Source organism: Malania oleifera, chromosome 10 (assembly GCF_029873635.1).
Source record: "Malania oleifera isolate guangnan ecotype guangnan chromosome 10, ASM2987363v1, whole genome shotgun sequence".
Classification (NCBI taxonomy): domain Eukaryota; kingdom Viridiplantae; phylum Streptophyta; class Magnoliopsida; order Santalales; family Ximeniaceae; genus Malania; species Malania oleifera.
Window position 1 is genome coordinate 13,611,258 of NC_080426.1, and position 23,209 is coordinate 13,634,466.

Consider the following 23,209-nt stretch of genomic DNA (forward strand, 5'->3'; position numbering starts at 1 on the left):
TTTTTGTCTTCTCATAAATGAAAACCATCCCTCAATATCCATCATTGCCAAACAATATCCAAATGCAAACATTCATTCTTATTTTGCATCTTTTATTCCTCAAATCAGTTGCTCAAATAAGAGTTTCTCGCAAGAAAGACGATGGGAGGGAACAAACAGACAAAACATTCATCCAGATCACATAGAGATGCCAGATATAACGCAGCAAAGGGATTAAAAAAACAACAAAAAAAAAAATCAAAACATGTCAGCCGATGAAGATGGGCCTGTCACCTGAAGAGGAACCGCATTCCACCCAACACTCTCACCACAATGCCTATCCTTAAGTCCAATCACCTGAACCTGACTGGGCTCCCCAACGAAAGTTTCTGCCAGAGACAATCTCCTTGCAGCCACTGCCTTCAGTCGGTATCTCTCAGCCCTAGAACCAACAACCTGTCCCAGTATAGAGGCTGCAATTGTAAATGCCATGGCTGTCTTAGGCATCAACACAGACTTCCTAAGCATCCCAATGAATGGAACTGCAGCATGTACAGCAGCAAACCATGCCGGTGAGAATTTTTCAGTGTGTTCTCTCCATATTCCTAAAGGAACATTTGCTGCCATGCCCAATATGCCAATGACAAGCACCTTTGCAGGCAAGGGTTGTGGACGAAGGTTCCTTGCTAGAGCAGTCCGTGCTAGAGCTGCTCGTGCTGCAACCACTGCCGGTGGGCACCTGAATTTGAGGCCTGGTGGGGGCTGAAGAGCCTTAGCAACTAGTGGCAATACATTGCTTACTGCCCGGTATGACTTGGCAATTGGGCAATTCCCAGTTTCCAACCACTCATTACTCAATGCCTCATGTTTTGAATCTCCACCCTGAAAAGTCATGACATAACAGTCAAAAGACGAATAAAAGAGCAATATACAAATAAATTTGGTTCTAAATGAACATCTTTTGACATATTGCTTCAGACAAGCAATATTAAAACACAGAATTTTCAAGGTTTCAACTGACTTCATCATATTCGAATTAAACATTCAGAAATGAAATTAATAAAGTTGTAAGAATTTGAAATTCTGTTTTATTTTGGGCAGACCCAACAATTCATCCTGAATGCAACTATGAAACGTTGCCATGAACTTTCTATTGCAGACCTGTAAAAGGACAATGTCATTTGGAGAGCAATGGTCATTTACCTGGGAAGAAGGCTCTTTCTTGGATGATCTCGATTTTCCTTTTTGATTCTTCCACTTTTCTGAAAATGAATCAAAGCCAAAGGGCCCTCCAGGTCCAAAGGCTGAGAGACTGATGGTGGCTGCCTTCGCAGCAAGCGGGTTAAACTGGGGCAGAGCCGGCTTAGCCTCTAAATTCTCTAAACGCATAAATGATCTTCCAGAAAGTGGGACCACTCCATCACGACCATGGAAAAGCCTGAATGCCATATCAAAATTGGGACCATCTTCAAAAATTGGGCCTTTTGCTCCACGTGCCTGAGCGAAATGAAGAAATTTTTTAGAATGCTTTAGCTTGAATTGCTGGTGGGGAATCAGATTGCGCAATAAAACACCATACACCACATGGCGTGGCTTTGATCTAATAATTTAAAATTCAATTTTGCATTTTTCTGGGGATGAAAACTTTCTAATTAAATTGTAGAACAGAAAAAATATGACTGGTTATTCCATGCCAAATGAAAGCGAGACATAACAGGAATGAATGACTTACAGGCACTGGAAAAGCCATTGATGAGGAAAAGGAGAAGTTTGTAGGTTCATTTATATTCCTCAAAAATGGACATCTAAGAATGTCCGGATTAGAAGAAAGTGTATCCTCATTTAGTTGTCCAAAATGATCCATTTGTTGAGATGCAGTGCAGTCAGACCTGCGCAAAGAAGATGAAAAAGAAAAATAGTAAATAATGATATTTCCCTGGAACCATGAGTAGAAAGAGTCAATTTCCACTAATGTTAACATTCAAGCTAAGGTAAATCCATAGTTATAATTGAATCACTCTGAAAGCTTTTTAAAAAGAAATAACGAGCCAATGACACCCTACGTGCAAAACCCATTATGAATGTGAAAGTGTAAAATCCATAAATTGACGTATGCCTCCACATGGTTCAGTTCAATCAATTTGGAATCAAACAATCAATAATAAGCGATAAGAGTCATGTATGGTCATTTGTCTTGAAGTAAGCATATAGACACAAAACAAAATCTTAAAGATGTAATTCTCCTGGAAAATTCACAGGAACACCCATGAGTAACTCCATCTTTTTAAATATGGAACCACAGAAATTATAAACTAAAATGCTAGAGAAGAACACAGAAAAATTCCCGAGCAATGCAGATTACAGACATCCATCAAGTGAAGTTCTTAGTCAAACAGGCACAAATCTTGAATAACAAATATACATCCGTCATTTTTAAATGCAATAGGTAGGAGATTAAGTTTAATTGCAAAAACAGTAACAAGCCGACAGTGGAGACATTCTGCCATATCTCCTTTGCAGGCATACACAGTAAAGGCAAAGCCATGTCCATGGCCTGCCCGCTCAAACTCACAAAAAACCACAGCTCTCAGAAATTTTATTGTAGAATATAAACCTACCACAGTCCAATAACTCCAAAAATATGTGACTTTGAAGATCTTTCTTTTATTGAGGAACTAATTTTTTGGATCTAGAGCTTAGGAAATTTTAATTCCACCCGAGTCTATTATTAAACAGTACTTGGAATTCAAGGCCCCCATTTCCCTGCAACCCGACACAGTCTTTGACTTTTTAACAGTTCAAAATTAATCATAAATTTCTAGAGAAACTTCTTCTGCTTCTGATCGGTGAGCTAAAATCCCCTAATTATCAAGGTCATATATCACAACCATGCAGTTTTTTTTTTTTTTTTAACTCCATGTGCTTAAAAGATCAAAATTGAAAAAGACAACGCATCCATTAGCACCCGAGTCTATTATTAAACAGTACTTGGAATTCAAGGCCCCCATTTCCCTGCAACCCGACACAGTCTTTGACTTTTAAACAGTTCAAAATTAATCATAAATTTCTAGAGAAACTTCTTCTGCTTCTGATCGGTGAGCTAAAATCCCCTAATTATCAAGGTCATATATCACAACCATGCAGTTTTTTTTTTTTTTTAACTCCATGTGCTTAAAAGATCAAAATTGAAAAAGACAACACATCCATTAGCACAACGTGATCAGTTGAGACAGTCAACCCTCCGGGAGACATCTAACACCCATTCATGAAAATTTTGAAAATAATTTTTTTTTTTTTTTTAAAACGGAAGACTGAAAAAATAATTTATCGATCCTTAAATAAGACGGAAAAATAAAATCTACACAAAAACAGATGCAAAACTGCATTCTCAAAGCGCACGATAATCCAAAGCTTAAAGCATCATTACATATTACCACACTATACACCAAAAAGATAAGAAAAAAAGGAATCGTTGTGGTAATCATCGAACACAGAAATGTCTCAATTTGTCATCAAAAGCGAAACGATTTCAAAATTATCGACCTCAGACGCGTACCTTTACTGCCGAAAGGATCGAAACCAAGATGCTTTTCAGGGAGAGGAGGCAAAGGAAGGAATCGCAGAAATGGAGGGGGGGTAAGGAGATAGAGAGTTAGGTGATGGCTTGTTCTTGGTTAGGTAATAGCAATGGAGGCAGGAGAGAGAAAAGGATACAGAAGGGGAGGGGGTGAAATGTGGCTTCCACGAGCTAAACGACGCCGTGCCTTCCACACGCCAACCTTGACCGTTTTGGAGTTGGAAAGAGTCGCTTAGGGTGGCAGCTGTGCTCTCAGGCCACAAAGTCAGAAATGCTTTTATGAATTTCGCTTCTACACCCACCCACCCGAATTCATGCCTCCCACGGAAATTAAATTAAGCTAAATAATTCAATTTTTTAAAAAAAATCAAGGTCGAAGTTTAGACTAATAATATAAATTTAGAAAAAAAAATCAATACAATTATATACTAAGTTTTACTTAAATTTAAATGAATTCAAATATAAGATCTGACTTTAGACATGAAAGAACAAAATTCTAAATAGGATTTAAATTTTTATTTTATAATATATTTATTTCATATTTGCTTTTTTATAGTTATTTGTTTTGAATGAATGTGGTGTATTTTTATGGAATGAATTAAATAAAAATTTTAATTTGCAAAATACAAAGTAGATTTTTCACGTTTTGTTGTATGAAAACAACCTTTTTTTGTTTTAATATTCATGAGAATGTAGATAAAATATTCATGTTAATGTTTAATTTAATATAATCATCATAATAACTACTCTAGAATTATTATTTGTGAAAAATAATTTCCATGCAATAGTTACAAAAATATATTAATTACAAAATTAACACATTGTCTTTTAGGTGTTTGAGATTTGTATAAGAAATATAACAGATAATAAAAAAATGTTTTCAAAATTTCAATGCAAAATAAAAAAAAAAACTAGAAAATATTTTTTATTTTTGTACTATTCTAATTTTTTTAAAATAAAGTTATTCACAAGTGAATAGACCTAGACTCCTTTCATAAGCCAAATAATGCGTACAACCATCTAAAGGGAGGATTTCATCAAATCAAAAGTTTAGAATTTTGAACTAAGATTTATCTTGTCCTGTAATGATACAGAGACACTTGTAAATTGTTACATTTGTTCGCCTTGGTGGTTACACTATCATAGTTTATGTGTTTTGATGATATTAATATTTATGTGGTTTCTAGAGTTTTCCATCTCTTGCAGATCATGTTTAGTACTAGTTTAGTGGCAATTACATGAAATACTAAGATCAGAGGCAAAGATCGGACCGAGTTGACGTCGAGTAGAAAGATCAAATTGACATATGTAACATCCTGCTGAATTAATTGAGATTTTTTTTTTATATATACTATGAAATTTATAATGCTCTGATACCTACTAAATTAAACCAAACCATCAACCTAAACAGCAAGAAGCAAAATTCATATAAACACAATTAAGAAAATATACAATACTAGAGTGCTAAAATATTCCCCAAAATATACATATATGACTGTTTTTCAAAATACCATCAACTGGCTAAGGCTATACATAAATACTCTAAAAAATACTCACTCTACTGACAAGGTAATACTGAAGCTCTTCTATCTGCGAGTCTGATATGCTCGCCTACCTAGATCACCTGAAAAATGTTAAAGTAATGAGATGAGACGACGCTCAGTAAGACGAAATATGTTATTACTAGTGTGTGGCAAATGAGTTACAATACTATGAAAATTTGCTTCTATATAGTTATGATAACTGAATTTGTAAATATAGTACAAATAATATAACCACCACCTTTCCCATGTTGCTTAACATATCTGTATTTTTAGGTTTCTATACATAATACTTTTAATACATATATACATATATTCCCTGTTTCTATGAAACTGTACATACATAATAATAACTGAAAACTTCCCTAGATGGATAATTGTATGTCATGATATAACCCTTCATTACAGGGTTGTGCGGCCCGTAGGTGGGATTTACCCTAGCTGACCGACTAGGATAAACCACTATACTCCATCAGTTTGATCAGCCCTCCTCAACCCATATCTGATGGGGAGCCTATCCACTCGTGGGCATTTGATCGACCTACTACCACGTATTCTCTAAATAGGTGGTTGCACTCTATACTGTATGTAGCAACGGTATCGTGGTCTGTAAACTGTATCTGTAATGATCCATCAGGATCTGATACTATATAATACATCTCTATATACAACTATTTGTTTTACTATGATTTTGTAATAACTGTATCAACCATGACGTTGTGATAAACTGTATCTGTATCATCTGTATTTCTGAAATGAACTGTAAAATTGTATGTCATGGTACTATAAACTGTATAATCATGGTATTCTATAATTACTGTAAAATATATCTACTGTTTGTGTATTCTGTAAAACATAACTCTGAAAAATATTGTAAAGTATGTTTCTGTACTATATTTATATTCTCAAGTCACATAGTAATTTTAAAACATAATTAATAAACTGTATAAAGTTATGCTATGAATAATAACCTGGTAAAAAAACATACATTTTATACTGAAAATCATTCTAAAACTGTCTAGCATAGCATATTTCCCCTACCTGATTTCCTACTAAAATCCCCCAATTATGACAGGTCCTACACTCGCAAGGTTCTCCACTCAACTGTGACGACCTGCTTAATTTCCACATTTTTTTTTAATAAAATCAATATCACAAATCCTAACTCCGCATATCATAATCCACTTGGACCCGTGGGTACCAAGGATAAATCAGAACACGACACGGAAGCCTAAGCAGCAGGAAACATATATTCACAATATTGTAAATACAAAACATCCATCACATTACTACAAATACCAGAGTCACTATACCACTGTATTTCAGTATATACACATCTCAAACAAAATCTAGGGGCATTTCCCCCAAAAATACAACTGTCTCTACTAAAGCTTACCCTTCAAAAAGGGCAGACAATAGCTATAAATCAGCGGGGCTTTTCCCGCTCTCCTATCTGGGGCTCCTAAAAAGTTTATAAAATTTTGGAATGAGACACCTCTCAGTAAGGAAAATAAACTAATACCAGTGTGTGGCAACATGAGTATTTTGTGTTCTACATATACCATACATAATATATTCAGTAACTACTTTGTCAAATTTGGGAAAACATATATATATCAAATCATGGCAGAACATACTGCATTTTCATAAACAAATCTCATCTCATATAATAATAATAACATAAAAAACATTTCTAGTAGGTTAGTTGGCTGTTGTCATGTATTACCCCCACATGACTGGGTTGTGTGGCCCGAATGCGAGACCTAACAATGGTTGGTCGACCACTGCCAAGTCAAAAGTACAATCTGTAAGTCTAATAGGTATGTAGTAATCGGAAAAAAATAAAAAAAAAAGTAATAATAATAATAAAATAAAATAAATTAATTAAATTAACAAGTAAAATGAATAATATGATAAGGAAAATATATATGTCTATATATATATATATATATATATATATATATAAAGTTGTACAAGCTTCTCCAAGAAGCTTTGCCTTATTTAGTAGTTATTATGATATTAATATATATATATATATATATATGTAAAATTGTACAAGTTTCTCCAAGAAGCTTGCTTTAATTTTGGAAGTGTTCTCTCTCTCTCTCTCTCTCTCTCTCTCTCTCTCTCTCTCTCTCTCTCTCTCTCTCTTTCTTCGATTCCGGGCCAGTTTTACGCCGGATCGACAAACCGAAGCCATCACGACGCTCCTGGCGAAGTTCTCTACAAATCTACCGGAGCGGATCGTTGAAGAAAGCAATTTGGAAATCATCTCTAAGTTGAGGTAAGACTTTTTAAACCAAATTTGAAGTTGTGACAGTTGAGAAAAATGTTGTACGCGTTGAAATATTAAAGTTTAATACTGGGAGTTTTCGTTTCTAGGGGTGTTGATTGGAAATATTGGGAATCATCCCTACGTTGAGGTAAGGCATTTTAAGCCAAATTTGACTTTGTGGCTATTATATAAAATATTGTATGTACAAAAATACTGAAGTTTAATACTGAAAATTTTCAATTTCAGGGTATTGGTCAGGAAATCTTACGGGGGTTAGACTAGATTGTTTTAGGGGCTTTCTCAGTAGTCAAGTAAGAGGATAAACTAAGTTAGTTCGTTTTGAGAAAATGCATGTATATGTATATATATAGCATGTGATTTCAGGAAAAATAAATATATTTATATATATGATTTATATTTGCAAAATACTGTGAAAATGATCGTATATTGAATATGTGAAAATTCATTTGTGTGGCATGAGTAAAAATGTTGTGAAATACTATTTTCTGGGAATGTGGATGATGTGGATTTTCATGATGGAAAACCGGCGCACGGGCTGAGATATTTTTATATATATGATTCACTGGTGTACGGGCCGTGCTACGTGGATATGTTTGCCGGCGTACAGGCTGTGCTATGTGGATGAGATTTGCTAACGTACGGGCTGTGCTATGTGATTTGCCGGCGTACGGGACGAGCTATGTGATTTGCCAGCGTATGGGTTGTGCTATGTGATTTGCCAGCGTACGGGCCGAGCTATGATAAAATGTGTAATACCGGCGTACGGGCCGATGATTTTCATGATATACGTATATATACAAAATGATATGATTGATATGAAAATGAATGATATGAGATATTCATGTATCACGATTTTAGTATATGTATATAATATCAGAACCTGGTTAGCTTGGTTTAGGCTAGCACTTGCACGGTATTGTTACTATGTGTCCATGGTCTTCGTGATCATGATATCTGTGTTAATGTCGCTGTACGGAGTGGTATGAGATTGGATGGTCGATGTGGTTATTTTCAAGAAGTGTACTGTTATCGCCCCTGGTCTACGGACCAAGTCTGACAGACCCATCGAACCTACAGACTTCTATTTGACTTGACAGTGGTCGGCCAACCAATATCAGGTCCCGCCTTTGGGCCACACAACTCAGTCATGTGGGGGTAATACATGACAATAGCCAGCTAACCTACCAGGATTGTTTTATGATATTATTATTATGATATGAGATGAGATACGTTTATGAAAATGCAGTATGTTCTGCCGTGTTTTGATATACATATGTTTTCCCATATTTGATAAACAGTATTGAATATATTATGTATGGTATATGTACAACACAGAATACTCATGTTACCACACACTAGTATTAGTTTATTTCCCTTATTGAGAGGTGTCTCACTCCTAAATCTTATACATTTTTCAGGAGCCCTTGATAGGAGAGCGGGAAAAGCCCCGCTAATCTAGACCAGTGTTTGCCCTCTTTGGAAGGGTAAGTTTTTGGTAGAGACAGTTAGGTTTTTGTGAGAATGGTCCCTAGACTTTATTTTTTTTGGGATGTATATACTGAGAGATAGTGATTGTAGTACTCTAGTATGTTATAATGCATGTTATGACGAAATGTATATGATTATATGCTTTTTGCGGCGTAGGCTTCTGCTGTATGTTCTGTTTTATCCCTGGTACCCACAGGTCCAAGTGGATGGTGACTTGTTGAGCTGGTATGTGAGATGTGTGATGTTAATTTTAATTAATATACATATATACATACATACATATATATATATATATATATATATGGGAAAATGAGCAGGTCGTGACAGTTTGGTATCAGAGCCTAGGGGCTTAGGTTCTTTAGACTTTAAAGTGTAGCAGAAACAATACCAAAGTTTAGGAAATGATTTGAGGTTTTGTTCTACAGTCTAGAAACAAGACTTTTGTGGTAGTTTCTATGTTTTTCCTAGGGTGACAATTTCAGGAAAACCATAGTAAGCTATTGTCGGGTTGTGTTCCTAGAATGTAGGACTGGGGATTAAAAATGAATTGGAAATGTTGAGATAAGTGGTGAGGATAAGTGGGTAAAATTTAAGGGTAGGATTTTTGAGTTGTGTCTATTGTTTTCACGATGGATCAGGAAGGAAATAGTGCCCATGCTAGTGGTAGTGATGGAGCAGGACCATCAGGTGTAGCTGGGACCGACTCTGACACGGTATTACGTAGCGTGGCTCAGCAGGTTATGGCTGAGATCACTAGGAGCTCAAGGGAGCAGAGTGGTCCATCTGCAAGACATAGGTGCACCATAGAGAAGTTCACGAAGATGAATTTTCTAGCGTTCTCAGACGGAGTTGATCTTGTAGCCGCTGAGAACTGGATGTAGGAGATTGAGAAGATCTTGGTTGTACTACAGTGTACTGAGGAATAGAGGGTCCTCTTTGCCACCTATAGCCTAACAGGAGAGGCTGAGAGGTGGTGGACTGCGGTGAGACTGCTAGAGCAGCAGAGGGTGACTCCGATAGCCATGACATGGGACCGATTTAAGGAGCTGTTTTTCGATAGATATTTTCCAGCTACTGTCAGGGAGGCTAAGGTAGAAGAGTTCCGGAGTCTGAAGCAGGGACAGTTATCCGTCCAGCAGTATGCAGCACGTTTCATCGAGTTCTCTCGTTTCCCCCTATACATTGTTCCTGATGAGGTGAAAAAGGAGAGGCAGTTTGAGAGAAGCTTGAGGCGGAGTATATTCAAGCAGGTAGTGGTGCTGCGAATCCAGGACTTTGCTGAGTTAGTCGACAGGGCAGCTTTGGCAAAGGTTGGTGAGCGTCTTGATATAGAGAAACAGGGACAAAGGAAGAGATCTGCATCTACTGGCTACCAGCAAGGTCATAGACCGGACCAGTGGAGGAGAGGAAATCATGGCAGAGGACGGAGACAGGAGACAGGAGGACGCGAGATGCAGGTAGGGCAGGGCCCTGCAGTTTGTCAGACATGTCGTAGGAGGCACTGGGGAGAGTGTCAAACTAGTGGTGTAGTGTGCTATCGTTGCGGTAGATCGGGGCATATAGTGCGGGATTGTCCTACCCCACCAGATGCAGCTCTGGTATGCTATCGCTGCGATAGATCGGGGCACATGGTACGAGACTGCCCTACTCCACCAGATGTAGTTTTAGCTCATAGACCATACCAGGAAAGTTATCAGGCATCATGTGGGGGCCAGTAGAGGAATATGGCTTCAGCCAGAGTGTTTACTCTGACGCCAGGTGAGGCTGAGACGATGGGTGACGTGGTGAAAGGTATGGTTGTTATGTTTTCTTTTAAAGTTATTGCATTATTTGATTCAGGAGCTACACACTCGTTTGTATCCTCGGGGTGTATTAAATTATGTGGGGCTGAAACACAACTGTTAGATGTTGAACTATTGGTATCTACACCGATTAGGTCAGTAGTAAGGTGTAATAGGGTGCTCCGAGGTTGTCCAATTGATATTCAAGGGAAGGTTTTGTCTGCCGATTTGATAGTGCTAGACATGCACGGGTTTGATGTTATATTTGGCATGGATTGGCTAGCAGCTAATTTTGCTAGCATAGATTGCCGTGCACGAGAAGTGATATTCAGATCCCCAGGGGAAGTAGAGTTTAAGTTCGTAGGGTCGCAAGTAGAATCCCCGCCTCAACTAGTTTCAACTATTCAAGCCAGAAGACTGCTGCTGAGTGGGTGTCAGGGGTTTGTGGCTGTGGCGAAAGAGATGTCAGAAAATGAATTGAAACTTGCTAGCATGCCTGTAGTAAAGAAGTTTACAGATATTTTCCCATATGAGTTACCGGGCTTGCCACCGGATCGAGAGGTATATTTTTCTATAGATCTACTTCCAGGTACATCGCCTATTTCCAAAGTACCTTATTGAATGGCACCAGTAGAGTTGGCAGAATTAAAAAATTAGTTGCAAGATCTGCTTGATAAAGGCTTCAGACGACCCAGTGTATCTCCGTGGGGAGCTCCGGTGTTATTTGTGAAGAAGAAAGACGGGACTATGAGGATGTGTATAGACTATAGGGAAATTAATAAAGTTACGATCAAGAACAAGTATCCTCTACCCCGTATTGACGATTTGTTTGACCAGCTCCAGGGTACAAGGGTGTATTCGAAGATTGACCTCAGATCTGGCTACCATCAGGTAAAGGTGAAAGCAGAAGACGTCTCGAAGACGGCCTTCAGGACTTGGTACGGGCATTACTAGTTTCTCGTTATGCCGTTTGGATTAACGAATGCTCTTACGGTATTTATGGACTTGATGAACAGAGTCTTCCACCGATACCTAGACCAATTTGTTTTTATTTTTATTGATGATGTACTAGTCTATTCAAGGAGCTATGAGGAGTATGAGACGCACTTGAGGCAGGTTTTGCAGACACTTCGGGAAAAGAAGTTGTACGCCAAGTTCAGTAAATGTGAATTTTGGCTGGAGAAGGTCGTGTTCTTGGGGCATGTTATCTCAGGAGATGGAATTTCTGTAGATCCCAGTAAAATTGAGGCGGTAGTGAATTGGGCTAGACCGAGAAATGTCCAGGAGATCAGGAGTTTCTTAGGGCTAGCTGGCTATTATCGCCGTTTCGTTGAGGGATTCTCAGCGATGTCAGGACCTTTGACACGACTGACGAGGAAGAATGTTAGATTTGAGTGGGATGATAGCTGTGGGCAGAGTTTTCAAGAGTTGAAGTAGAGATTAGTAACAGCACCAGTGTTAGTCATCCCATCTGGGGGTGAAGGGTATGTCATTTACAGTGATGCGTCCTTGAAAGGACTTGACTGTGTATTGATGCAGCATGGCAGGGTAGTTGCGTATGCATCCAGGTAGTTGAAAGAATATGAGAATAACTACCCTACACATGATCTTGAATTGGCTGCAGTAGTACACGCGTTGAAAATTTGGAGGCATTACTTGTATGGCGAGCAGTGTGAGATTTTCTCCGACCACAAGAGCTTAAGTATTTTTTCACGCAAAAGGAACTGAATATGAGGCAGAGAAGGTGGTTGGAGTTGATTAAGGATTTTGATTATACCATCAGTTATCACCAAGGGAAAACGAACGTGGTAGCTGATGCGTTGAGCAGGAAATCCAGGGAGCCAGTGTTGGCGGCTATGGGGATCCAGCATCCGATCATGATGGATCTGGAGAGACTCGGCATAGAGTTAGTAGAGAGTGATCTCCCAGTAAGTATTGTCAACCTAGTGGTACAGCCTACTCTGCAAGAAATAATTAAAGCTGCTCAAAAGGAAGATCCAGTATTAGCAGAGGTGATATGCAGAGTGTAGATGGGTCAGGGGGAGGGTTTCAATAGTGCAGATGATGGAGCTTTGCGGTTCCGTTCCAGATTATGCGTTCCTGCCGATACTGAGATCAGGAAGACTATTTTAGAAGAAGCTCACATATCTTTGTATACCGTTCATCCTGGTGGTACGAAGATGTATAGAGACTTGCGTGAAACATTCTGGTGGAGTGGCATAAAGAGAGAAATAGCCGAGTATGTAGCCCAGTGTTTGACATGCCAGCAGGTAAAGGTTGAGCACCAGAAGCCAGCAGGGCAGTTGCAGCCGTTATTCATCCCAGATTGGAAGTGGGATCATATATTGATGGACTTTGTGTCAGGACTACTGACGACATTACATTGCCAGAATGCCATCTAGGTGATTGTTGACCGTTTGACTAAGACCGCCCACTTTATACCTATTAAGATCAGCTACTCCCTCAGCCGTTTAGCGAAAATTTACATTCAAGAGATAGTACGTTCTCATGGGGTGCTAGTATCGATTGTGTCAGATAGAGACCTGCGATTTACATCACAATTTTGAAGGAGTTTACAGGAGGCTCTGGGGTCTCAGTTATTGTTTAGAACGACATTCCATCCTCAGTTAGACGGGCAGACTGAGAGGACGATACAGATATTAGAGGACATGCTCAGAGCATGTGTACTAGACTTTGGGGGTAGTTGGACTCAGTTCATGCCGCTGGTAGAGTTCATGTATAATAACAGTTATCAGTCTAGCATTGGCATGACATCATTTGAGGCTCTGTATGGTAGGAGATGTCGTTCTCCTTTGTTTTGGGATGAAGTGGGTGAGCGGCAAGTAGTGGGGCCAGAACTTGTGCAGCAAACGCGTGATAAGGTTCGACTTATCAGAGACAAGATTAATGCAGCTCAGAGCCGACAGAAAAGTTACGCTGACTATCGCCGCAGGAATTTAGAGTTTGATATGGGTGATCAAGTATTTTTGAAGATAGCTCCGATGAAAGGGGTTATGCGTTGTGGGAAGAAGGGTAAACTTAGTCCTAGGTTTATCCGTCCATTTGAGATTCTAGATAAAGTGGGACTGGTAGCTTATAGGCTAGCTTTACCTCCGGTGTTGTCCAGGATCCACAACGTATTCCATGTGGCTATGTTGAGGAAATACGTTCCAGATCCTTCTTATATCATCAGTTATGATGAGTTGGAGCTTAGTGATTCACTGGGATATGAGGAGGTATCAGTACAGATTCTGAATAGGAAAGTACAGGAGCTACGTAATAAGAAAATTCCTCAGGTAAAGGTTTTGTGGAGGAATCATGCGGTAGAAGAGGCTTCTTGGGAATCCGAGGAGTATATGAGACAGAGATATCCGCATCTATTCCAAGAAAGTTGATGGCATAAAATGCAAGTAGTTAGGTAGTTTCTTTTGCAGGTATATGTAATGGTTTTCTTTTGTATATGTAATATTCCAAACTTGAAATGTAACCACGGTATTCCTCCGCCATAAGTGAGAGTAGGTAATAAAATGAGTAAACCCTTTCTCTTGGTTAAAGGATGGTGAGTTACAGGAACAGTGAATTTTGATGACGAAATTCTTTTAAGAGGGGAGGAATGTAGTAACCGGGAAAAAATAAAAAAAAAATAAAAAAGTAATAATAATAATAAAATAATAAAATAAAATAAATTAATTAAATTAACAAGTAAAATGAATAGTATGATAAGGAAATATATATATATATATATATATGTGTGTGTATATATATATATATAAATAAGTTATTATGATATATACGTAATATATATAAGTTAAAGGTATATATATATATATATAAAGTTGTACAAGCTTCTCCAAGAAGCTTTGCCTTAATTAGTAGTTATTATGATATTAATATATATATATATATATATATATGTAAAATTGTACAAGCTTCTCCAGGAAGCTTGCTTTAATTTTGGAAGTGCTCACTCTCTCTCTCTCTCTCTCCTCTCTCTCTCTCCTACGATTCTCTCTCTCTCTCTCTCTCTCTCTTCGATTCCAGGCCAGTTTTACGCCGGATCGACAAACCGAAGCCACCACGACACTCCTGGCGAAGTTTTTTACAAATTTGCCGGAGCGGATCGTTGGAGAAAGCAATTTGGAAATCATCTCTAAGTTGAGGTAAGACTTTTTAAGCCAAATTTGAAATTGTAACAGTCGAGAAAAGTGTTATACGCGTTGAAATATTAAAATTTAATACTGAGAGTTTTCGTTTTCAGGGGTGTTGATTGGGAACGTTGTGAATCATCCCTAAATTGATATAAGGCTTTTTAAGCCAAATTTGACTTCGTGGCTGTTATAGAAAATATTGTACGTACAAAAAATACTGAAGTTTAATACTGGAATATTAGTCAGGAAATCTTACAGGGGTTAGACTAGATTGTTTTGGGGGCTTTCTTAGTAGTCAGGTAAGGGGATAAACTAAGCTAGTTCGTTTTAAGAAAATGCATGTATATGTATATATATATATATATATAGCATCTGATTTTAGGAAAAATAAATATATTTATATATATGATTTATATTTGTAAAATACTGTGAAAATGATCGTATGTTGAATATGTGAAAATTCATTTGTGTGGCATGAGTAAAAATGTTGTGAAATACTATTTTCTAGGAATGTGGATGATATGGATTTTCATGATGGAAAACCGGCATACTGGCCGAGATATTTTTATATATATGATTCGCTGGCGTACGGGCCGTGCTAGGTGAATATGTTTGTCAGCGTACGGGCCGTGCTATGTGGATGAGATTTGCCAACGTACGGGCTGTGCTATGTGATTTGCTGGCGTACGGGCCGAGCTATGTGATTTGCCAGCGTATGGGTTGTGCTATGTGATTTATCGGCGTACGGGTCGAGCTATGATAAAATGTGTAATATCGGTGTACGGGCCGATGATTTTCATGATACACGTATATATGCAAAATGATATGATTGATATGAAAATGAATGATATGAGATATTCATGTATCACGATTTTAGTATATGTATATGATATCAGAACCTGGTTGGCTTGGTTTAAGCTAGCACTTGCACAGTACCGTTGCTATGTGTCCATGGTCTTCATGATCATGATATCTGTGTTAACGCTGCTGTACGAAGTAGTGTGAGATTGGATGGTCAATGTGGTTATTTTCAAGAAGTGTGTTGTTATTGCCCCTGGTGTACGGACTAGGTCTGGCAGACCCATCGGACCTACAAACTTCTGTTTGACTTGGCAGTGGTCGGCTAACCATTGTCAGGTCCCGCCTTCAGGCCATACAATCCAATCATATGGGGGTAATACCTGACAACGGCTAGCTAACCTACCAGGATTGTTTTATGATATTATTATTATGATATGAGATGATATATGTTTATGAAAATGCAGTATATTCTGCCGTGTTTTGATATACATATGTTTTCCCAGATTTGATAAACAGTATTGAATATGTTATGTATGGTATATGTAGAACACATAATACTCATGTTGCCACACACTAGTATTAGTTTATTTCCCTTACTGAGAGGTGTCTCACCCCTAAATCTTATACACTTTTCAGGAGCCCCTGATAGGAGAGCTGGAAAAGCCCCGCTGATCTAGAGCAGTGTTTGCCCTCTTTGGAAGGGTAAGTTTTTGGTAGGGACAGTTAGGTTTTTGTGAGAATGGTCCCTAGACTTTATTTTTTTTGGGATGTATATACTGAGAGATAGTGATTATAGTACTCTGATATGTTATAATGCATGTTATGATGAGATGTATATGATTATATGCTTTCTGCTGCGTAGGCTTCTGCTGGCCAACCAGGTTCTGATACCATATAACGTATATTGAAACTGTGATATATGGATATTTCATATTATTAATTTTCACATCTATCATATCATTTTGCATATGTACGTATATCATGAAAATCATCGGCTCGTACGTCGATATTACACATTTTATCATAGCTCGCCCTGTACGCCGGTAAATCATAACACAGCCCGTATGCTAGAAAATCACATCATAGCACAGCCCGTACGCTGGCAAATCACATCATAGTACGGCCCGTACGCCGACAAACATATATAAAAATCTCGGCCCGTATGCCGGTTTTTCCCATTATAAAAATCCGTATCATAATCCCATTCCAAAAAATGGTATTTCATAACATTTTATACTCATGCCACATTGAACAGATTTTTCGCATATTTAACATACCATCATTTTAACCTTATTTTCCCAAATATAAATCATGTATAAATATATTCATTTCCCTAAAATCAAATTCTATAATAATATACATACATTTTTCATAAAATACTAGCTTAGTTTATCCCCTTACCTGGCTACTGAGAAAACTCCCAAAATAATCTAGTCTAACACTCGTAGGATTTCTTGACCGATACCTTGAAAGTGAAAACTCTCAGTATTAAACTTCAGTATTTCCACGTGTATTTCATTTCCTATAACTATCGCAAGATCCAATTTGGGTTAAAAAGCTTTACCTCAACTCAGGGAAGATTTCCAGCTTGCTTTCACCAACGATCCGCTCCGACGGATTTAGAGAGAACTTCCGCAGGAGCGTCGTGGTGGCTTCAAACTGTCGATCCGACGTAAATTTAGCCCGAAATCGAAGAGAGAGAGAGAGGGAACCGAAGGGTAGAGAGAGAGGAGAAAGTTAGCTTCATTAGTAAGTTAAAAATCTGGATTTTGATATTTATAGAACAGGGAATTTGTCGACTAGCCACGTCATTCGTCAACAAATCTTTTAATAATTTCGTCGACAAAATTCAGTCCTCGTCGACGAAATTCAGTCAGCTCAAACCTTTTTCGGTATTTTCTCGTCGATGAATCCCCTGTATTCGTCGATGAATTCTCTGATGATTCCTTCGGTTATTCCTTTCAAAGTACAATGTCAACGTTTGTCGACGAAGTCGACCTCCTCCTCCTGTTACTATTTTCCATTTCCTTTCCTCTTTATTATTTAAATCCCATTATTATTCTGGTCATTACATCAACACCCTGAAAATCATATATCTCATAACAAAATATTACTATTTCTACGTCTGCAGCATTTCCTACAACTGTTGGAAAGTTAAATCTCAATGAAAAGACCTTATCATGAATCTAGGATGAAATCCAACTTCGTCTCACTGACGATCCGCTTCGGTAGACTTGGAGAGAACTTCCCTAAGAGCATCGTGGTGGCCTTAGATCGTCGATCCGGTGAACGACGAAGTCGAAATCGAAGAGGGAGAGAGGAGAAACCATAGGAGAGAGAAAATGAGAAAATTTCACTGAAAAATTATGCATTTAACTCGGATTTAGGCTATTTAGAATATGGGATTCGTCGACGAGCCACATCATCTCGTTGACAAGTCCTGTAGAAAGTTCGTCGACGAACCTGCACCCTCGTCGACGAATTTCAGACTTCCTAAAAATCTTCTCTCGGTATCTTCTCGTTGAGGATGTGGGACCTCGTCGACGAGATCCTAAAAAACCCTCGTCGACGAAACCCATGTGTTCGTCGACTAAGTCGGCTGCCTCATTATGTTACTGTTTCCATTTCTATCATTCTTTATTATTTAAATACCCTTATTCTTCGGGTCGTTACACATGTACTCATAATGACCTGAGCATAACCAAAGGAAACTTAATTGTAGAATTATTTGTAATAAGGGTTGTGTGAGATAGTATGTTTTGTAACTCTTGTGAGTGTATTTCTTACATGATTTATAAGCAAGAGTTGAGCAAATGCATGCATACTATGACACATGAGTATATATGATTGCACTAAAGTCACAAACTCAATATTCATAGTTTTCTAAGTTAAAACAAGAGTTTGTCAAATGAATCCTAAAACTCAAATATATTTTCAAAGGGACAAGTTTTTAACATCTTAATTTTAAGAACATTTTTATACTTAATCTCGATTGTGTTAAAACAAGTTTTGTGTCCTAAAGGTTCAAAGAAAATCAAGTATATTTATAAAAGGACATACTAAGCATATAAGATATCAAAATGGGTTTTCAAACGTGTTTCATTAATCAAGATATCTTATATTCAAAAGGAAACTCATTTGGACAAGTTTTAATCTTTATTGGACTTAATATATTTCATATACTTTTGTCCAAGAATGTTTTGAGTCATTAAAACACTTTTTGACAAAGAAAAACAAAGCAATCGTCACAACCGTAGTGCAACCTTGAGTTCTGAACAATTTTCGATATTTTAGGCATAACTTTTTCTAAAAAAGTATAAAAAGGACGATCTGGGTGTCCCTGGAAAGTTAAAACAAAATGTCACAACTTTCATGCTGATGAATTTTTCTAATTTAGGGCACTCATTGACGAACACAGGGGATTCGTCAACGAGTTGTAGTGTGTGATTAGTTGATAAGAGCAGGGGACTCGTTGACGAGTGAAACGGGTAGAACCGCTCCGACGGACGGAAAACGGTTAGTTTAACAAATAAAATAATTTTTCTTTCCCCCAACGGCTAGTTAATGGCTCTTAAGGCTCTTGAGCTATAAATACAAACTATTAGACTTGTATTAATATGGTTTTGAAGGTCTTTGATCATTCTTAGTAAAAAAAAACATCATTTTATACAAAACCTAACACATTGCATATTAGTTTTTCATTACATGTGCTCATTCTCTCTTACTCACTTATTGTGTTTGATTCAATTCTCAAGAAAATAGTGTGAGGTTTGAGTTGTAAATCATATTTTCTCTTTGTAAGGAACATTTTTTGTAGTCTTCCATATTCTTGTGAAAGGTTATTTGTGAACCAAGTTGTAAGGTTCTTTGTAAACCGAATCAATAAAAGTTTTTTGTAAGCAGTAGGGATTTGTTTCTAAGTTTGTAAGGCTTGCTCTGCCAAAGAAGGAACGATTATAGTGGATTGTGGAATCTTTGACTTAGTGTTAAGGCATGGACGTAGGTTGGGTGCCGAACCACGTTAAAAACTCGATGTTCTCTCCCTACTCTTTATTGTTTATCTTGTGCATGATTTACGTTCCATATATTGTGATATAATTGTTTGAATATTGTTAAGTATTTTGTTTTGTAAAGTGAATTTTTTAATATACGAAAAGAGTCATTCACTCCCCCTTTGACTCTATTGTATATTTGCTGTGAGACATATTGTATATACTCCCGGGCTACAACGACTAAAAACCTTAAAATTGTTACACCCTATTTTTTTGTATATAATGTCAATGAATGCAAATATATATATATATATATATATATATATATATATGCTTTTGTTTCATGAAAATACTCATTAAATTGCATTAATGTGTTGGTAAGGTGTTGACTAGAAATTGTTGAAGCATTGTCTTCATATGTTTCTAGATGCAATTTCTACTTAAAATTATGTGTTAAATGTGAGCTCAGAAGCATCACAAAAAAAAGATAAAAGAGTTAATGTAATTATTGGTAATTTCTCCTAATGGGATCAAAACGCGATACATGGAACTTGAATAATAATTAATTGGAAGGTTTTGAGTTTTCACAAGAAATAAAGGAGTCTATATTAATTAAAGAGAAGATAAATGAACATATAACCTTAACATTATAGTAGCTAAGAGTAGACAAGAAAAATCAAAAAATCAAACCAAATCACAAAATCAAACTAAACTAAATTGAAAATTTGACTAATCATTTTTTTGGTTTGAAATTTAATTTTTGTTGGTTATTGGTTATATCTCGATTCGACCAATTCATAATCACAATTAATCAAATCAAACCAATATACAATATATATAGTGAATTTAAAATAATTTAAAATGATCAAAAATTGTATTGACATAAGATTCATACTTAAATTTTCATTTTGAATATTTTAGATTTACATATTAATTATTATGAAAACATATTATTTGTAGTGAATTTAAAATTTTAAACTATACTTAATGGTTTGATTTAGTTAACCATTAGATATTTGTCTTAACATCAATTTTAAATTGTTCGGCTAATGAGGTTGGGGGTAATAGTTTGGGAGGATAAAAATGTAATTCAAGTGTGGGTCACCTATAAAATGGGGGAGATGGAAAAGGGGAACAATTATTCTAAAAGTTATAATCATAATTATATATACTTTGGGTCAAATTTAACTTAAGTATTGGGGAAAGATCATTCAACGCTATCAAAGGTATTTCAAACTTTTTTTTTTAGTTTTGAGGGACCATCATGACTTATAATCATAGAGATTGAATTTGGATTTTAGCTTAACATTTCTATTCTAAAGTTGCATTTGATTCATATAATATTAATTTTTAATAAAATAATTATAAAATATTCATATAATTCAGTAAATTGTATCCTTAAAGATAATTTATTTATCTAAATCTTTTTCACCTATTTTCTTTTCTTTCTCCTTTATCCGCAAACAAAATCTTTGATGTGAACTTATAATTCTTCTTGAAAACACGAGTTCAGCTTTGATCTAATTCTGCGAGTCGACTGGAAAACAACTGAAGCCTGAACGGACTCCGGTACGGCCGTCCGATCCCGGCACTATTCAACTTGGGTGATGGCGGACGCTTCCGTGGAGCAAAGTCAATCTCTGTCACCTTCGCCCACGTTCGGCTTTCCCTGGCCTGATCTCAACGACGGCTTATCCTACCGTGACCTCGTTTCACACTCTGATTCTGGTTCGCTCTCTCTCTCTCTCTCTCCCTCTCTCTCTCTCTACACACGCACATACGATTTTTGTCCATGAACATTGTTTCATTTCAGGATTGACAGTGATCGAGTTCTACTCCAGCAAATACAAAAATTCAGCTCCATTGCAAGGGTGAGCTTATGTTAATAGTACTATCTTCTTTGCCCTTCGATTTTACTCTTCGTATGGATGCTGAGAACCTGGACCAAAAGAAAAATAAAAGGAATTGAGGTTAGGAATTTTTAGGTTTTCTATTGCTCTAGACTATAAAACAGTGAAGAATGAAAACAGATTTTTCCCATATTTTTTTTTTCTTGACCGAGCTTTAATTAGGTCGGTTTTACATTTTCTTCGGAAAAAGAATAAAAAAGACAAAATCCAAGGAAAGAATTTTCATTTTCTTGGTGATGAAATGGACTCTTTCTTTTTATCTTTTTCTTCGTCATGTTAAAAAGATAAATAACGGGTCTTTGGTTTTGGGCGTGGATTGTTCAACAGTTGGTTGCAGAGAATCCAAAATGGCCAGGTTCGATTTGCAAATGCTTCAGTATAAGTTGCAGAGTGCATTGTAATGTGGTGGGCGTTCTCAAAATTATGTGTTGCTTTGCGTGCAGATTAGAATTGATGGTGGAGTGGTTACAGACCCAAACACCATTGTCAGGTTTTCAATCCAGAATAATTGTTGTTTGTGTTCAGTTAAAATGGGAAGTTTTTATGTGTTAAAATTGGATTGTTTGGTTATAGAGCTGGGTATGAGCTAGTCTATCTTCGCCTACCATGGAAAGAGCCTGAAGCACCATACTCGTTACAAGTTTTATTTGAGGATGACGATATGGTAAATGTACCTCTTTCTGAGGATTTGGGGATATCTGCATTTCATTTGAAGTTGTAGCACCATGCATTGCAATGTCTGTGATTGCAATCTTTTGGTCTTGGATTGTTCATTGTTTTGGACCCAACAAAACTAAAATGTTTTTGGCAAAACAGATGACTGTAACAGATGAAAATTTTCCCTATCATTTCTCAATTTTCTTGGCAACTAAATGCAGATAAATATTTCAAAATCATAATTCATGAGTTGACTTTTATTAAAATTCGGAGGATTTTTTGCATTTAGATTTTTGGTGATCATTTGTTTGCATCAGCTTTGCTGTTGCTGGACGATGGTCAGTTAATTTTTATGTTTATGGATACAGATTGCTTTAAATAAGCCTTCAGGTTTACAAGTTTTACCTGGAGGACTTTACCAGCAGCGAACTGTTCTGACTCAGCTAAAATGGAGGGCATGCAAGCATATCTCTTTGGCTGCGTATCAGGAACCGCATCCTGTTCCTGTTCATCGGCTAGGAAGGGGCACGTCAGGTTAGCCTCTGTGTTATATGAGATTTGGATGTTGAGAAAATGAACCGAATTTTACTACTGCAACAACTCAAATTCACTCTCTCAGTTGCTCAAATGAGATAATTAAATTATTAACTTTATTAATCATAAGCTATTAACCGGATGGGAAGGATGGAACATGGAGTCATATTACGAATCATTATATGATTCACCAACATAGAGTCAAACAAAATAAGAGAAGGAAAAAATGAAGTGAACAAGAAGCATGCAAACAAGATGACTACTATTTTTTTTTTTCCTGGTATACTTTTAAGCTTTAATTGAAGATCATTTCTCAATAGACTGGTATAGTTGTTGTCTTTCATGTTGCTCAGTGAAATTGTTGGGATAAGGCACATTGGATGATGTTCGCTACTGGTCATTTTTTTTTAAAATTTTTTTCCCACTAACATATTAACATTATAGGCATCTCCTTGATTCTTTGGTTACATTTGGTTTGCGGAATATCTATTGTTAGAAATAGGAT

The 23,209-nt window shown here is 37.0% G+C and overlaps 2 protein-coding genes across 4 annotated transcripts in view; one reads left to right on the top strand and one right to left on the bottom strand.

Annotated features, from left to right (window-relative positions):
• Positions 1–57: 57 nt before the first annotated feature.
• On the bottom strand, positions 58–3,863 carry LOC131165616 (uncharacterized). The gene is made up of 4 exons (XM_058123561.1): positions 3,536–3,863; positions 1,712–1,868; positions 1,183–1,476; positions 58–861 (listed from the first exon to the last, which is right to left on the bottom strand). The coding sequence occupies exons 2-4, from the start codon at positions 1,841–1,843 to the stop codon at positions 238–240; spliced, it is 1,050 nt and encodes a 349-aa protein (XP_057979544.1). The 5' UTR covers positions 1,844–1,868; positions 3,536–3,863; the 3' UTR covers positions 58–237.
• Positions 3,864–20,864: 17,001 nt separating this feature from the next.
• LOC131165617 (RNA pseudouridine synthase 5) overlaps positions 20,865–23,209 on the top strand; it is a 93,214-nt gene continuing 90,869 nt past the window's right edge. For 2 of the 3 annotated variants that reach the window (XM_058123563.1, XM_058123564.1), the window contains exons 1-6: positions 21,074–21,331; positions 21,417–21,474; positions 21,841–21,868; positions 21,957–22,003; positions 22,087–22,177; positions 22,539–22,704. In XM_058123563.1, the coding sequence (XP_057979546.1) occupies positions 21,211–21,331; positions 21,417–21,474; positions 21,841–21,868; positions 21,957–22,003; positions 22,087–22,177; positions 22,539–22,704 (511 nt within the window). In that variant the 5' untranslated portion in view covers positions 21,074–21,210. Of the gene's footprint in view, positions 21,332–21,416; positions 21,475–21,840; positions 21,869–21,956; positions 22,004–22,086; positions 22,178–22,538; positions 22,705–23,209 lie in introns of all 3 variants that reach the window. The other variant, XM_058123562.1, reaches the window with a different exon arrangement.

Coding starts and splice junctions, on each gene's coding strand:
- LOC131165616 (XM_058123561.1), bottom strand. CDS start 1,843: ATGGATCATTTTGGACAACTAAATGAGGATACACTTTCTTCTAATCCG. Junction 1,477..1,711: donor CAATGGCTTTTCCAGTGCCT/GTAAGTCATTCA, acceptor CATTTCGCTCAG/GCACGTGGAGCAAAAGGCCC. Junction 862..1,182: donor AGAAAGAGCCTTCTTCCCAG/GTAAATGACCAT, acceptor ATGACTTTTCAG/GGTGGAGATTCAAAACATGA.